General features: G+C 61.4%; 3 protein-coding genes across 15 annotated transcripts in view; 2 read left to right on the forward strand and 1 right to left on the reverse strand.

The window, feature by feature from the left end:
- PPP1R12B (protein phosphatase 1 regulatory subunit 12B) overlaps window positions 1–1,000 on the reverse strand; it is an 85,923-nt gene extending 84,923 nt beyond the window's left edge. For 8 of the 13 annotated variants that reach the window (XR_014879929.1, XR_014879933.1, XR_014879932.1 and 5 more), the window contains exon 1: window positions 468–999. Coding sequence is in view for 8 of the 13 variants with exons in the window: in XM_085210430.1 (XP_085066556.1) it covers window positions 468–755 (288 nt within the window). In the remaining 5 variants the exon portion in view is untranslated. Of the gene's footprint in view, window positions 1–467 lie in introns of all 13 variants that reach the window. The other 5 variants (XM_085210425.1, XM_085210428.1, XM_085210431.1 and 2 more) reach the window with 5 other exon arrangements.
- A 4,097-nt stretch (window positions 1,001–5,097) lies between these two features.
- Window positions 5,098–11,897, forward strand: CSRP1 (cysteine and glycine rich protein 1). Its single transcript, XM_003212817.5, is given in 7 exon segments — window positions 5,098–5,216; window positions 7,033–7,145; window positions 9,488–9,656; window positions 10,084–10,210; window positions 11,306–11,345; window positions 11,348–11,398; window positions 11,646–11,897. Coding segments are annotated over 6 exon segments (576 nt in total). The 5' UTR covers window positions 5,098–5,216; window position 7,033; the 3' UTR covers window positions 11,723–11,897.
- A 41-nt stretch (window positions 11,898–11,938) lies between these two features.
- Window positions 11,939–15,674, forward strand: PHLDA3 (pleckstrin homology like domain family A member 3). The gene is made up of 2 exons (XM_010724034.4): window positions 11,939–15,045; window positions 15,417–15,674. Exons 1-2 carry the CDS (start codon window positions 14,694–14,696, stop codon window positions 15,536–15,538), a joined length of 474 nt encoding a protein of 157 aa, XP_010722336.1. The 5' UTR covers window positions 11,939–14,693; the 3' UTR covers window positions 15,539–15,674.
- Window positions 15,675–16,394: the final 720 nt, after the last annotated feature.

The raw sequence follows: 16,394 nt of genomic DNA on the forward strand, positions 1-16,394 counted from the left end.
GGGGACGAACACCAAAGCCGTTCTACGGCCAAAATTTCACCGACCCCGCGACTGGTTCCGAACCAGCCCCGGTTTCCCGGCACCGAGGGGCAGCCGCCGGTCCCGTGCAGCCCCGTGCGAGCAAAACCCGGCGCAGATTTCCCTGCAGACGAGGCTTCGCCGTTCCGCAGCCGCGGGGTCCCGAGCAAAATCCGCGCGTCCCAACGGGGGCCGGGCGGCTCGGTGCGGACCGCCTGCCCTCAGCACAGCCCTGCACGGGGCCGTTCGCGGCTCGCAGGGCAGCGCTGTGACACCACCGCGGTCCCCGCACATCCCGGCTCCGCGCTCCATCCCGTCCCGCACCGCCGCTCCGCGCGGTTCCAACACCGCTCTGTTTACAAACAGCCCGGCCGCCCCGCGGGGCGCCGCACGTCCCGTCCGACCCGATCCGACCCGATCCCATCCGACCCGACCCGTCCCGCCCGCACCTGGTGCAGCGCCGTCAGCCCATCCACGTTGGTGGTGTCGATGCGGGCGCCGCGGCCCAGCAGCCGCTTCACCTCCTCGGTGTCCCCGCTGGAGCAGGCGGCCAGGAACACGGCGCCCTCCTCGAACCGGACGCGGGATCCCCCGGCCCCTCGGTGCCGCCCTCGGCCGCCCCCCGCCGCCACCGGCTCCTGCTCGGTCAGGGAACCCTTCCAGCGCCGCAGCTGCTCGGCCCGCCGCAGCCGCGCCGACTCGGCCCGCTTCCCGCCCAGGTGCTCCGGCTCCGACATCGCCGCCGCCGCACTGAGGCGCAGAGAGCGGCGCGGAGCCTCAGCCCGGAGCGGGGCGCGGCGCCCCCGCCGCCATCTTCGCTGCTACGCCGCCGCCGCCGCCGCGCCCCGAGCGCCCGCGCCCCGCGGCATCCCGGGACTTGTAGTTCCCGCGGGGGGCGCCGCACCTGCCCCGCGCCGCCGCGCGGTTCCCGGCGGCGCCCGCGCGCGGCCGCACCTGGGCGCGCGCCGGACTACAACTCCCGGCATCCCCCGCGCACCGCGCCCGTTCCCCCCACCCCCCCCCGCCCGCCTTCCCGCCCGGCGGGACCGGCCGCCATCGCCGCGCCCTGCCGGCAGCGCCGCCTGCGGGGACCGCGGCTCTGAGGGCTGGGCGGGCGGCACCTGCCAGGCCCCGCTCGTGCCAGGCGGTGCGGTGTGCCCGGAGATGCAGTGCCGGTTTTCCCCATCGTTAAGCGCACGGACCGCTCCGAGGGGACAGCGGGGCTCTGCCCGCCCCGTGCAGCGCCGTGCCATGCAGTGCAGCGCCGTGCCATGCAGTGCGGCGCTGTGCCATGCAATGCCGTGCCGTGCCGTGCAGCGTAATACAATGCAGCGCAATGCAATGCAATGCAGCACAGCGCGTCCAGCCCCAGCCGCGGTTCGGCTTTGGCGGCGCTGTGCCGTCCTCGGGCGCCCCCTGGTGGCGCAGCGCCGCACGGCGCTTTCCCGGTGCCGCTCCGTCGCGTCTTTAAGGCGGATCCCAGCGGATCTTTCAGGCTGCGAGGGGACGCTGAGATCCTCAGTCGCGGTGATGAGCTGAAGCCACGCTAGACCAGGCCTGGAGCTGCACTGCTTTGCACTGATGGTGCAGCTCATGGACTTAATGCCCCCCGTGAGCTGTGAAGTGCAGCCATGGGGCTGCGGGCTGCCCTGTGCTCCTGGGAGCAGCACACAGTGCTCCTAAGGAAACCGCCCAGAAAAAGCCATTGGATGTCGATGTGTTCAAGACTTTGGTTTTCCTTTCAGGAATTTTGGCCAAGTATATTTGCAGAGATTTCTACATCAGTCCAGGATTCCTGGCTGTCTGAACGAGCTTCAGGGTGCCAACAAGACCTAGAGGCACAGCTCATGAGAACTGACTGTAATCCATGCAAACAATGCTCCCCAAACTTCTGGCATGTGTGCCATTACTTCTTGGATGCTGCTTTGCTCATGCACAGATTCTCACATCTCCCCAACCTGTGGCATCTGCTCCGACTGCCTCTAAATCAGTGCAGCGCCTTCCTGGAAACATCCACTATGATGGGCACTGTGTGCAAACCCTGCAGCAACCACAGCTGGGTGTGCAGGTTGGACTCCATAATGGAATTTATCCTCTGCAAGAAGGGGCTGCTGTCTGTGCCTGTGACACTTCTGCCATCTTTTCATCTTTCTGACACCCCGGGGTCCTTCACACTCCTGACCACATTCCTGTCTGTTTTCCTATGATGTTCTTTCGAGTTTAGCCCAGATCTGGTCTTTGAGCACGACGGTTTTGAACAAAAAGTTCTTATTCCAGGTCTGCTCCCAAGATGATCATTTTGGGCACACACCGTTCATTTCCCACATCCAGAACAAAATCCACACCGTGTGCCTCCAGCTGCTGCTATCTTTAAGTTCTGTTTTCCTTCCCTTTCGTTTCTCCTGAATTTCCTTTGACTGCTCCACGATAAATAAGTGCTTTATTTATGAAACAAACAAAGCTTTCTGGCACAGCCCGGATTTGTGCCTCTCGCCTTTCACCGCAGCCTTCCCCGCCCCGCGGTGCGGAGCATCGCAGCGCCGACCCGACAGCAGATGGCGCGGGGACCCACGGCACCTGCCGAGCTGCTGGGACGGCTTCGCCTCCATCCTCGTCTGCTGAAGGACTCCCTCAATGGAAGGGACCGGCCAGCCAAAGCTCTCCCCCTCGAGGACAGCAAGGCAAAGAACCTCAGGATCGTTAAGGTTGGAAAAGACCTTCGAGATCCCCAACCCCAGCCCATCCCGCACCGCCCACATCCCAGTGCCACATCCACGGCTCTGAACAGCCCCAGGGATGGTGACCCTGCGCAGCTGTGTCAGTGCATTATCACTCCTCCAGCCCCGCAGCGAACAGCCCTGGAGCAAAGAGCAGAGCTGAGATTTGCAGCAGCAGAGCCCACATTTCAGGATGCTGGGCCCTTTTCTGAAGATGTCACTCAGCCTTTCCTTCATCCGTTCCATCTTTGGAGGAAGGAAGCAGGGAGATGTGAGCCTCCAGAACCCGACAGCCCTGCTGCACATCTCCGGGAACTCAGCTGGAGGGGGTGGGTCTGTCCAGGTCTGCGCAGGGCCATCTGCAGCACCAGAGTGCTGAGCATTGCACGCTTCCTCTGAGTCATCTCGTTTCCCTGCCCCATGAGGAAGGACGCACGTCCCCGTGGCTGCATCAGAGCTGGAGTAAGGCTTCAGCCCTCAGCGGGAACTCAAAGAGCCTGGTGGGAGATCTGTGGCCATCAGGACCACCTGCCTGTGGTGACGTGGAGGTGCTCATGTCAACCTGCGTGGTGGCAACTGGGGATGCTCCACTCAGTGATGTGGTTCCCTGTTTGCTACGGCCCTGTGTGAGGCAGGGAGAATCCATCGCTCTGCAACCACCACAGGAGGCTGCAGTGAGAAGGGATCAGCCTTTTTTCTCAAGGGACAAGTGATGTGTAGGTCGCTCTATACGTAGTGCCCCCTATTTATTGCCAGGGAAACTACAATAGATACAAAGAACACAATAACACTATTTGCTGGAGCAAATTCTCAGCTCCTCAAACTCAAAGCCCCACAGTCTTTCCTGAGCTGAGGGCCTCAGGTCTGGACTTGGCTCTGCAGATGGGGCCTTACAAGAGCAGAGCAGAGGAGGACAGTCCCCTCCTGCTCACTGCCACCCCTCTTTTGATGCAGCCCAGGATGCACTTGGCTGCAAGATCGCATTGCTGGCTCACCTGCAGCCTTTTGTCCATCAGGACCCCAAGTCCTTCTCTGCAGGGCTGCTCTCAAGGAGTTCTCCCAGTCTGTACACATATCTGGGACTGCCCTGGCCCAGCTGTAACATCCCGCACTCGGTCCTGCTGAACCCCATAAGGTTCACACGGACCCACATTTCGAATGCTCCTTTGGATGGGAGGTTTAGGTTGAACGTTCGGGAGCATTTATTTGCAGAGAGGATGGCCGAGCGTTGGCACGGGCTGCTGAGGGAGGGGGTGGAGCTCCCCGTGCCGGAGCTGTGCGGATGTGGCACTGGGGGATGCGGTGCAGCGGTGGGACGCGGTAGTGTTGGGTGATGGCGGGGCAGCGCGGGGTGCCCGCGTGCTGCGTGAAGGAGCAGAGGGGACAGCGGGTGGCAGCGAGGTGGCAGAGGGCGCTGGGGTGACGCTGGGAGTGCTGGGGGTGGCATCGTGCCGTGATGGGCGCCGCGGGGCTGACGGCCGCCGTGCCTTCCTTCCCCTCCTCCTCCTCCTTTTCCTTCTCCTCCTCCTCCTCCGCCCGGGGCAGTGACATCAGGCCGTGTTGGCGCTGAGCGCGAAGCGCCGCCTCCCCCCGCCGCCAACAAAAGTCCCCGAGCGCCCTCCGGGCCCCAACGCCGCACCCGCCGCTTCCCGACCCGCCCGGCCCGGCCCGGCCCACAACCGCAGGTACGAACCGGGGCCGCCAGACCCCAACATCCCACCCCGCCCGCGGATGGGGAGCTCCGCGCACGGTGCGCCCGGAGGGCTGCGGCCCCGCGGGTGGGCGAGGGTCGGTGCTGCCCGCTGGGCGGAGGGGCGCGGGGGGCACCGGGGGACGTGGGGGAAAGCAGAGGGGGAGGGCGAAGTTTGGCCCCGGGGACAGAATCGTAGAACTTCCCCATCCGGGCCGGGTGCGGTCGGTGATGCTCACCGGGAAGTCCCAACGGCCGCGCCGCGCTCCCCCTCCCCGTGCCCTGCCGTCGCTTTGCCTTTCAGCGCGGATAACTTCTGGGAGCCGGCGGGACCGTGAGAGCGGCTCCCATCATTGAGCAGCGGGCGCAGCTCCGGGCTCCCAAACCCCGCAGGTGGCAGCGGGGCCGCGCGTGGGAACGGGCGTTGGTCAGCGCTGGGCACCACGCGTGGGTGCTGCCAGGAGGCAGCGATCGCTGGGGAAGCTCCGGAGCAGCCGCTTGAATTCCTCTCGAGGACGCAGCGCGGTGCTGGGATGCAGGGGGGGCTGTGCCGGGCCGGGAGGTGCAGCGGCTGCCAGCCGTGGGGTTGGCGGTGGGGTTGGCTTCTGGGTTGTTGCTGCTCCTCGTTGCTGTGATTGCGGCTCAATGCTTGCTTGGCATCCACAGAGCGCATCGCCAAAGCAGGGGCAGCGCGGTCCCCTCCCCGTCGAGATTCCATCCCTCTTCTCCTACTTGCATCTCCATCTCCATCAGGCAGAAAGCCTTGCCAAAGCTGCAGGGAGCTGTGTCGGGTAGGAGGTTTGATCCCCACGGAAGCCAGGAGCTTTTCTTAGTGTTCATGAAAGTGCTTTGAAGAGTTCTGGATAAAATCGGGTTTTTCTTTGAGAAATGAGCTGAATGCCCAGCTGTGATAGGGAGCTTTTCAGTTTGTAAGCTCAGCCTGGGAGCCATGTGGCTGTCAGGCAGCAGCAGGCAGCGGGGTGGCACAGCACTGCCCATCCCTGCCACAGACCTCAGATGGGCAGCAGTGGTACCCCAGTGTCCCACTGCAGGACCTGGGGGCACAGTGTGTGTGTGAGGGTCGCTCCTGACCTCAGATTCCCCTCTGATTCCCTCCTCTTCAGGCAAAGCCCCGGAGATGTCAGATCCAGCACAGCTGCTGCTCTGTTCCTCACTGTCTGCACTGATGCTCAGTGTTTTGTTGCATCCCAGCACTCACTGCCCTCAGGACTCCATTCTCTCACCAGTTCAGCATCACTGTATCATCCTTTATCCCACTTGCACCACTGGCATCCTAGAGTCTCCTTATGTCACCGCTGTGACATGGGGGTGCAGGAGCACATCCCAGCCCCCCTCTCGTAGGGCTGTTCCCATGCATGGTGCTGTGGCAGCTGCTCCATACACGATGCCATTTGTCTGGGGCTGAGTCCCCATGGCCTGAATGCAGTTCCCAGTGCTCCATCCTGCTCATTTCCCACCCATCTCCATGAGCTGATTCCTTCTGCTCTCTTCAGGTGCCTCCTTCTATTCCAGCTCACATCATGGCTGTGCCAGCCCAAATCCAGGGCTATGGGACCCTGAAATCGGGCCTGTGGGATGCAGCAGTGGGGCCTGGCAGCTGTCCTGCTGCAGAAGAAATGGGGCACTTTGAGAGGCAGTGTCAGAGGCAGTGCTGTGTTATCCCTGGTGAGGGGGCTGATGTGGGTGGATGTGGGTGCAGTGGTTCCTCTGTCTGCCCCCTAAAGAAGCTCCTGAACCCTGCTGAGCTCTGCCAGGAGGAAATAACAAAATAACATATTTTCCAGAGAAACACTTTGTGTCCTTTTAAGGCAATGCAAGGGCTGGGACTGGAGTGGGCTGGCTGGAAGGGAGGGATTTGGCACCACTGTGCCCTGGGTAGGAAGCCCAGCCTGCAGGGCGTTGAGGAAAGGCTTCCTGGCTGCTGTGATCACACCCAAACAGCTCTGACACCCTGGAGCCGCGCTGCCTCCTCCTCCAGCCCCACACCTGCACTGTCTGTGTGTCTGTCCTGCACACAGCTGGCTGTGGGGCTGAGCCTGCAGCATCCGCAGACCCTCATATCACCCAGCACCTCCAGCAAGCGTTTGCTTCTGACATCTTTGTGACCACCTGAGGTTGCCTTGGTCCTTCTACTGGCCTCCTTATCCTCACTTCTCCCCTTTGTTGGCTTTGAGTTTCTTGAGGCTTCTGTTGCCCCAACCTTCAAAATACCAGGGCTGGGTTGGAGCTCAGCCACGTGTGTTCGCCGTTTGTCTTATTGTGGGATTATCTGCACATTTGAAGATCAGGCGGCCTCTCATAACTCACCAGAGGCATTTCAGGAAAGAGGAGAGCAAAGGAGAAGCGTTAACATGCTGCGGGGAGCTGCATGGTTGGTTGGGTCAGTGCTCAGGTGTTGGCCCTGTGTCCCAGCCTTCGTACTCCTCTTCCTCCCTTCCCTTGCTCAGAACAGAGCTGTGAGCTCCCAGGACCTGGGATGCTGATCCCGCTGGATGCTCTAAGTGGGCGCTCTGAGTTCTGCTGATTCTGCTCCTTAGCAGCCTTATGAATCAGTGCAAACATTTTCTGCCCCTTCTCTCCCCACAGGATGCCAAACTGGGGTGGAGGGAAGAAATGTGGCGTGTGCCAGAAGGCGGTGTACTTCGCTGAGGAGGTGCAGTGTGAAGGCAGCAGCTTCCACAAGTCCTGCTTCTTGTGCAGTGAGTACTGCCCTCCCCTCGCCCCACTCCCTGACAGCAGTTTGTGTCCTGTTTGTGGGCCTTTAAACGTTTATGGGCCATGTCAATGCTCACTGGGTTTCCCCTACAAGCAGCTGGGGTGCAGGGGCTGTATGGAGGCGTTCTGCTGTCCTCCAGGCTGAAGGAGCATGGATCAGCCTGGAGCACCACGGGATGTCAGGGCTGAGCTTAGCCAGCATCCGTACTGCATCCCTGCACAGGGAATATCGAGGTGGTGCCCCTGGAGGTGCCTCAGAGCTGAAGGCTGGAGCATGAGCTGGGCGCTCCCACCAGGCAGGAGGTGGCACATTGCACAGTGCTGGCCCTGGTCCTCTGCATTGCTTCGCAGTACGGTCTGCCCCGTGTCTGGTGGGAGATGGCCTCCAGGAGCCAAAACGTCAGGCAGGAGACATTGCCTGGGGAAGGGAAGGAGCTCAGTGCCATGGGGAAAGGAGAAGGTTGTCCCACATCTGCTCATGGAAGCACATCGCCAGGGAGAGGACCATGACATGGGCTGCCATCCTCATGCTTTGCAGAGGGACCTCATCCTGCTCCTCCTGTGCCTGGCAGCTCTGCCTGTCCGGTGGGCTCCTCCCCCAGCCCCGTGCTGCTGAGCTGCTCTGAGCTCCTCCAGCTTCCCCAGCACTGCTCTTGGGCCCCACCGGGAATGTGAAGCCACTATCTTTAGGAGAGAAAAACAAACATTGGGAGCTGATTTGCCAAGGAAATAATCAGAAAGGAGCCAAACCTACCACAGTGCATTAAACTGGAGATCAGCTCTGGGAGTGAGTGCTGATTGACTGCATGGCGTTGGTCCAGCTAAGGCAATAGTACAAGCAGAAGTGTGATGCAAGGAGGCTGCCTGGCCTCAGAGCAGCAGCAGCTCTTGTCTGGCTGTTCTGTGGGGCAGCTCAGCTGTTCTTAGAAAAACAAAGGGTTCTTCATGAGATGAGTGCGGTGTGCTGGAATTTCTGCAATGCAGAAACCGGGGGCTGATTTCTAGGAAGCAGATTGGGAAGGAATTTTTTTGTTGCATGACAGTGGTTGGGGCAGATGAGGAGGAGTGAATGCATGGACTGAAGGCTGCACCCACCCAGCGTGGGGGGAGAGGAAAGCAGATGCCATCAGCATCACCACCATTAGGACAAAGCCCTCTGAACCCGCTGGTGTCAGCCCCCACACTCCATCCCTGTAGGTTCTGAATGCAGAACTGTCCCTACTTAGCTCTGGGCTGCTGTATCCCACTGCCACGGGATGCACAGTTCCATGTCAGCCTGGATCCCAACCCCTATCCAGGGGATGGGGAGCATACAGTGATCACAGGACCCTGTCAGCCCTCCTTAGATGGCCACGTGCTTCCTTCCCACCTCCTCCTGCCAGCAGTGCGTGGGGTTGCCTGCGGCCACGCGGGAGGAGCACCATATTTAGTAATAGGGCCGAGGAACGCTGCCTCTCACCCCCGGATTGAGTGCACTGAGGGAGCGCTGCGCTGTGTTTGCATTCCTGTGATATTGGTAAAGGGCAAGGAACTTTCCTGCTGGCAAGGAGTGAAACGGGCTGCTGGGAGCCGTCGACATTTAAGGCGTGTGAGCGGGATGGGGATGGCTGGGGTGCAGCTGTAACAGGACCTGTTTTGGCGCTGGCTGCCAGTGCTGTGGACTCTGCCTTGGGCGTCATGCTCCAAACGGGGCAGGTAAACACTGGAGATTGCTGTGAGCCTCGTTTGTTTGCTGCTCCCCTCCCATCACGGTGTGCCAGGAAGGGCTGGGAGCTGACGTGGAGGATGAGATCAGAATGGGACAGGGGTCCAAGTGGTCTGAGCACAGCGCTGGGGTCCCCAGGCCCTGCTGCTGTCCCCTTGTGTCCCATCTTATGTCCCACACTGACCCCATGGCTGGGACACCCACCTGGGCTGGCAGCGCTGAGTGTGCCCTGCACACACCCCACTCCTGGCACAGACCTGGGGTGGCACATTGACATGAATATCTGTGTGATCTGCGGGGAAATTTAGGATTTGTGCCCTGTCCTGGCTCCAAACCTGCTCCCACCCAGGGTGCCGGCAGCAGTGAGGTTAACAGAGCTGCTGCCTTATTTATTATCAGCCTTGTAGCCTTGGTGGTTGCTTCCTTTTAAAGCCAGACAATGTTCTTGTTGTGATCCTTATCTGCAGCCGTTTTGCATGCACTCCCTTTGAACACTGATCTTGTCTGGGGTTTCCTCGCTCCTTGAAAGCCGAGCTGTGCTGTCCCATGTGAGGACTTGTCCTCTGCAGCTAATGAGCAGATCTGGATGCACGGGCTGACAGGGCCCTCCCTCTCTTCCAGTGGTCTGCAAGAAGAACTTGGACAGCACCACTGTTGCTGTGCATGGAGATGAGATCTACTGCAAGTCCTGCTATGGCAAGAAGTACGGCCCCAAGGGCTATGGGTACGGGATGGGCGCCGGGACCCTGAGCACCGACAAGGGCGAGTCTCTGGGAATCAAATATGAAGAGTGAGTTGAAGTCTTGTTTTGAAATCGGGGATGTTATGTGCACCTTCTCCCTCATATCTGTCCAGATGTGCTCAGCTGTACCGCCCTGCAAAGCCCACTGAGTGTCCAGCAGTCCCCAAGCTGGAGAGTGTCATGGATTCCCTGCTTCAGGGGGGACTTCCCATGTGCTGGGCATGCCACGTGGCCGGCAATAGGCCCACATCTGCTCTGATGTTCTCAGTGGGATGAGGGCTTCATGGGCACGTCCCCATCGCCCAGCCCTGCTGCCCATCCCATCCCAGCACACAGCTGTGGGGCTGCAGTTTCTAGGGGGGTCAACGCCATCCTGACAGCCCCTCTGAAACCGAGCTGGGATTTGCATTCCCACAGCTCTGCCCTCCTCCTTCCTGTTCCTGCACCCCGTTAATGAGCTCCCTCCTGTCCACAGGGGCCAATCCCACCGACCCACCAACCCGAACGCATCCAGAATGGCTCAGAAGGTCGGCGGCTCTGATGGGTGCCCGCGCTGCGGCCAAGCGGTGTACGCAGCCGAGAAGGTGATTGGAGCTGGAAAGGTACGGATGGGATGGCTGGGGCACACACACACCCTGGAACCCTGGCACCTAAAGGGGAACTTCACCAGGATCCTCCGCATCCCCTCCTGTGGCCCCATCCCTGCCCAGCTCTGAACCCAAGCGTGGTCCAGGCTCAGCTCTGTGCTGTGGGGTCAGGATGGTGGAAGGCCTCAGCCATGGGGCGTGCTGGTGGCACTGGCGCTGCCCCACACTTCGACCCCTGCACTTCATCCTCCCCGCAGTCGGTGTTCATCCCCAGAGCACAGAAGGGAGGCATGGAGTCACAGGAGCCTCCAGCTCTGTACTGAGGCTCCAGCAGGGTCTGTGAGGGATGTGTCACGCTTTGGTTATCCTCAAAATCTCAACGCTGGCTCTTGGCCTCCCGGTGTTGTCGATGTTTACAGGGACCCAAATCTGGCAAAGCAATTGTGCTCGAGAAAACCAGAGAGGATTCCAGAGCATGTATTCAGTGTGCTAATGTTTGCTGGATGACTCTCAGCTACCTCCTCCCCCAGCCCTAATTTCACATTTTCTTCCAAAAAAGGTTTGATGTTTTCCAAAGCTTTATTTAAATTCCTCCGTGAGGGCTCTGGCTGCTCTTGTGTGCTGCTCGGGGCCCGTGAGCTCATCTGTCCCCGGAGGACTGGCAGGGCTGGGGGAGCTTTATTTTTGAACGCTGGCTGATTCCTGCATTCTTAGTGTCTATTTGCTGCCTTAGAGCTGGAGTTGTCTCCCCCCAGTGCCACCCCTGGGCTCAGGTGCAGCAGATCCTGGTGAATAACTCAGGGGATTTATTGTTGTGTTTTAAGAGAAGGGTGATTGCTTTTCACCCACTGCATTGTGCAAGTGACTGCTTGAGGGATGGGGGTGGTGAAGGCTCAGTTTAGGAGCCAATGTTTCCCCTCTGTGTCTTCACCATGGGGCAGGAGGGCTTTGCTGTGCTGAGGGTGGGGAGTTTCCATCAGCAAACCCCTTTGCTGATGGCTTTGGGTCAGAACCAGGGTCAGAATCCCTCCAAAGGGATCCTACCTGGTACCAAAGCTTTGCTGTCTCATCTCCATTACCATCTGACTGGGTTCCTCTCCTGTCCCACAGTCCTGGCACAAGTCCTGCTTCCGCTGCGCCAAGTGTGGCAAAAGCTGGAGTCCACCACCCTGGCAGACAAAGATGGGGAGATCTACTGCAAAGGTCTGTGCCACGTCCCCTGCCCTGTGGGGCTGCTGCAGGGGGGTCCCTGGGCTCAGGTCCCCTCCAGTTCTCCTGGCTGCTGGGGCTGGAGGTGTGAGAATGGGGATGGGGCAGAGGTCCGAGATCCTGCAGCTGCTCTGGGGGGGCATTGCAGGCATGGCAAACCCTGCTCTGCTTCAGGAGAAGAACTGCTACCGTGCCCTCGTGCCACTGTCCTGATGTTACTCTTCCTCTCCTCTCTCTGCAGGTTGCTACGCCAAGAACTTCGGGCCCAAAGGCTTTGGCTTCGGGCAGGGGGCCGGGGCGCTCATCCACTCGCAGTGAGGCACCAGGAGCCGGGCTCTGCTCCTCCTGGGCTCCTGCAGCCCAGCCCTGGGTTTCCGCACACCGCAGCGAGCTCCCTCACCTCCTCCATCCCCGCCTGCTGCTTTGCGGCACCAGCGCCTTCCCCTGCCCCGACCCAGCGCTCCCCGAAGCTGCGGGAGCCCCATTGCCACCACGGGTCCCTTGGCACGGGCACACAGCTCGCTCCCACCCGCAGTGAGGCTCCCAACGTTCCGCTCCGCGTCGCCCGTCCCGCCGGGATGAGCCGCGCTGCGTCACCGAGCAAGGAATAAACATCAAAGCTGACCCAAGGCATTGCCCGAGGGGTTGTTCCCCAGCAACTCAGGATGGAGCGGGAGGACGGGAAGCGGTGCTGTTGCAGCTTGCAATTAAAGCAGAGGGGCTCTCCCTGTAGCTCTGCAGCCCCCTCCGCCCTCTCCTCGTGTGACCATTTCCTAAGCGGTGTTTCCTTCCTGCACTTCGTGTGGGTGCTGCCATGCGCACACCGTGTCCAAACCCATCAGCGCTGCTCCGTGGCGCTGCTCCAGGCAGCCGTGCCCAGCAGTGCTAACAGCTCAGAGCTTTTCACCTACTCCCGGGTTGGGTGTTTTTTTGCTGGATTCTGATCCGCCAGCTCGGCAGCTCTCCAGGTTTAATTTGTTTTCACTGAAACACTTCGCTTTCTCTGTGTGTTTCTCTCCTTTGACCGGCGTGAGATACTCATGGATCAGCCTTGCCGTCTGCCCTTCCCAATCTGCACTGGGACGGCTGCAAATGCTTTCCTCTGCTGGCTGCTGCTCCCCAGGCACAGCTCCGGACAGACGGACTGGTGTGTCTGCACATCTGTACCCATGCACTGCCCAACCCGCTGCATCCACAGCACTCAGCCCTGATGGCAGCCTGGGGGCTGCAGCGCTGGGGGTTAGGGATGCGGTACCCAACATTGCCCCACAGCGATGCCCTGGGATGGTGGGGACAGAACTGCAGCATCGAGTTCTGTTGGCTCAGCAGAATGAGACCCTTCTCTGGGTCAGGGACCGTCACCAGAAGACAGAGGGGAGGTGACAGGCTTTGTTGAAGCCTCTGTGACCACATGGCTGTGGGAAACTGATCTTCCCATGGTGGCTGGAGATAGCAATGCAGTGAGCATCCCCAGCTGGCGAGGGAAGAGACCGTGGGGTTGGTGGCCCAGCAGTGTCACTGACATCCCCACCTGCTGGAGCAGAGCTGGGAGGGACAGCCCAGACTGCTCGCTTCCAAATTCCTGGGGTACACCAACCCTGAGCGTGCGCTCCTTGCAGGGACCCACCTGCTCCAGTCCTCCCAGAGCCCCGTGGGGCCTGAGCTGACCCCCATCTGTGCCCACATCCCAAACTGGGGCTGCTGGGACAGCCGGGACCGGTGCCAACATGGTGATGTTGGCCTCAGGGAGCACGAACCAGTTCCTGACTGCACAGCGGGCCCTGCCCTGTTAATGAGGGATAATGAGGTGCCTCTCCTGGCGCTGCAGACTTGCCCCCTGGCCATGCTGGCTGCCAGCGCTGCCCCCGGCAGGCATCAGCCCCAGACGGTGACCCTGGTGCAGCTCCATGGGGTTTTGCCCCCTTTTTCTGACTTTTTTTTAAATTTTGCTGAGTGAAGGGCTCTGCACACTCAGCACCTCTGGGTTCATCCATCCACCCGGGATGCTGTGACTGTCGCTCTGTTCAGCAGCTCATGGCCAGTGCCATGCCCCCAGATGTCCCCAGAGGCACAGCACAGCAGGGCCAGCTTCTGCCAGGGGCTGGCATGGGAACAGACGGAGCTGTCGTGGTTGGGAACGAGACGGGCTGGAAAGGCGCCGGTGTTTTGCTGCTGGGGAGGGAGGACTCCGGCAGGACCGGGCTGTGCCACACAGCCTCATCCCCGCTCAGAAGCTAGAGATGCTGTCTTCACTGAGGGACAGACTGGGGACACCAAGTTGTTCTCCTTGGGGGGGAAAAGGGGGGACAGGAGCTCCGTGCTGGGTGCTGAGGGATTGAAGCAGCCCCCTTGGGTGCAGGGCTGGTGGGTGCACAGCCGCTTTGCGATGGTGGCATGGACATTTCCATCTGCAGATGTTCCCCTCCCAGCTCCCTCCTCACAGTCCCTTCATGGTTGGTGCTGCACCCACAGTGTTGTGCCCAGGCAGCACTGCACCCTGTAGCCCCATGCTTAAGACCCACAGACTTCTACAGCTGCTACTGCACCCCACAGCCCTCTATCCTGGCTGCTTCTGAACCCCATAGCCCCCTGCCCCAGATAGCCCTGCACCCACAGACCTCTGTCCTTGTTGGTGCTGCTCCCCAGAATCCCACTGCATCCCACAACCCCTTCCTGACTTAGAAGTGCCCCCAAAACCCCCCCTGCCCCACCTGGCACCGCACCCCATAGCTCCACATGCAGGTGCTGTTGCTCTCCATAGCCTTGCAACCATCCGGTGCTGCACCCCCAGCCCCTGCAACCCCCAGCCCCGTAGGACTGCAGCTCCACGCCTTGTCCTCTCCCTGCTGTGCCTTTGCCCACACCGTGCCCTGGGCTGTTTGCACGGGGCCCCAGGACTGCACCCGCCTGCAGGCACCCCGAAAGCACCGTGCAGGTGGGTGCAGCGGGGCAGCATCGGGCCTGGCCGGGCTTCGCCTGGGCGTGAAGGGTGCTGCACAGCAGGAGGGGCCAGGCGAGGCGGGGATGGAATGCAAGTGGGAGAGCGGCCGGGCGTGTAGGAACAGATCCTGGGGAGCGCGGAGCCGGGGATCCCACACGCTGCATGGGGCAGGACGCCGAGCTCAGCCATAGGGACGGCGGAATGGGGCGTCCCGTCGCTGCCGCCCCGCTGTGAGAGCCGGCGGGGGTCGATCGGGCGGCACTGAGCTGCGGGGGTCCCGACAGCCGCGGGGGGAGGGGTGGAAATCCCCAGCGGGGGATGCGCGGCTGCGGAAGCTGAGGAGCCGCCATGACCCCCGAGAAGGTGCTGCGGGAAGGGGTGCTGGAGAAGCGCAGCGGGGGGCTGCTGCAGCTCTGGAAGAAGAAGCGGTGCCTGCTGACCGAGAAGGGGCTGCAGCTCTTCGAGCCCAAGGGCTCGCGTCGAAAGGAGCTGAGCTTCGCCCGCATGAAGGCGGTGGAGTGCGTGGAGTGGAAGGAGAGGCACATCTACTTCACGGTGGTGATGGACGACAGCCACGAGATCGACTTCCGCTGCGCCCAGGAGGACCCGGGCTGGAACGCTGCCATCACCATGGGCCTCGTCCGCTTCAAGAACCAGCAGGCCATCCAGGTGGTGCGGGCACGGCACAGCTGCAGAGCAGGTAACGGCCCTGCTGTGCTCGGGGCGTGGGGAACTGGTGGTGGGACCCTGCCCAGAGGTGCTCCGGTGTCCCTGTCGCCCCAGGATGGGGGGAGGTCCCGTGGATGGGCTGGTCCTTTCCTGGGTCTGCATTGCGTGCCCCTCTGCCCTGGCTGGGCTCTGCTTCCTCCCAGAGCAGCCCCCTCCCTCCCCTCAGATTTCACCCCATTGCACCCCAAGAGAGGGACACGCTAACGTTGTCCCTCTCACAGAAAGACACGAGGTGGGCTCTGTCTTCTGGCACACGGGATGGGGGTGGCACCAGGCTCCCCAGGGCTGACCCTGCTCCTGCCCAGCGCGGGCCGGGTGGGTGAGCAATGCTTCTCTCCGCAGTGGTGCAGTACGACACAGCTGCAGTGGGACAGCGCGTGGCTGTGCAGCATCCCCGGAGCAGGATGGAGACGGCGCTCAGCTCAGTGGGAGGAGGGGAGAATAGGATCCCAGCCGGCAACTGAGCCCCCGGGGCTCCCCAGGAAGGCCGGTGCAGGCAACGGCCCCAGTGCCATGGGGCAGGACAGTGAGCACCAGGGCCTGGCTGTGCCCACTTGGACCGATGGGGCAAAGGGCACAGCCAGGGCCACCAGCAGGGGCTCCCAAAGGTGATGGATGTGGCCAGGCCCATGGCGGACTGGCGGAGACCCCTGGGCCTCTCCTGCAGGACAGGGGATGGGATGGGTGAGGCCGACCTGAAGGAAGCAGCGCGGTGCTGAGCCATGGGACATCGGATGTGGATGGGGACACAAACCCCGTGAGACCCCACATGGTGGAAGGAATGGAGAGGGGACCCCTCGGTCACCATGCTGGGATGGTGCGGTGACACGGCTGTGCCGCTGGATGCTGCCCTGGGGATGGCAATGTGACACTGTGGCCCCCAACTCCTTGTACTGACTGTACCCCCAACATGTCCTTCTTCTGCCGCTTTGTTCTTTTTGCTTTGTTTTGCGGGACCACACAGTACATGGGAGAACACTAATCCTGCACAGAGCTTCACAGATTGTACATAGACATCCCCTTAAATCTGCCAGCATCCCACAGCCAGGCTCCTGTGCCCCCCACTCTGCTGTCCCCTGCTATTCCCATGGTGGCTGGGGTCGGGTTAGGGTCAGGCTTAGGGTCAGGTTTTGCTGCCAGGCGGTGCGGGCAGGACAGCAGCAGGGGAAGGGATCCCTCACAATGGGGCTGTGCCCCGACAGGCTGTGCTGATGTGAGTGCCCGGAGCTGCCGAGCTCCACAAGCTGCAGCCTGAGCCCCACAGCCCGAGGCTGTGCAGATCTGCTGGGAGCACACCCGGCTGCGTGGGAACAGCACAGC

The sequence above is a fragment of the Meleagris gallopavo genome, chromosome 28, assembly GCF_905368555.1.
Source record: "Meleagris gallopavo chromosome 28, MGAL_WU_HG_1.1, whole genome shotgun sequence".
In the NCBI taxonomy this organism is placed as follows: Eukaryota; Metazoa; Chordata; class Aves; order Galliformes; family Phasianidae; genus Meleagris; species Meleagris gallopavo.

Excerpts from the sequence above, each read along its gene's own strand:
- PHLDA3 (XM_010724034.4), top strand. The coding sequence starts at position 14,694 with ATGACCCCCGAGAAGGTGCTGCGGGAAGGGGTGCTGGAGAAGCGCAGC. Across the intron at positions 15,046-15,416 it reads ACGGCACAGCTGCAGAGCAG|TGGTGCAGTACGACACAGCT; the intron begins GTAACGGCCCTG and ends TTCTCTCCGCAG.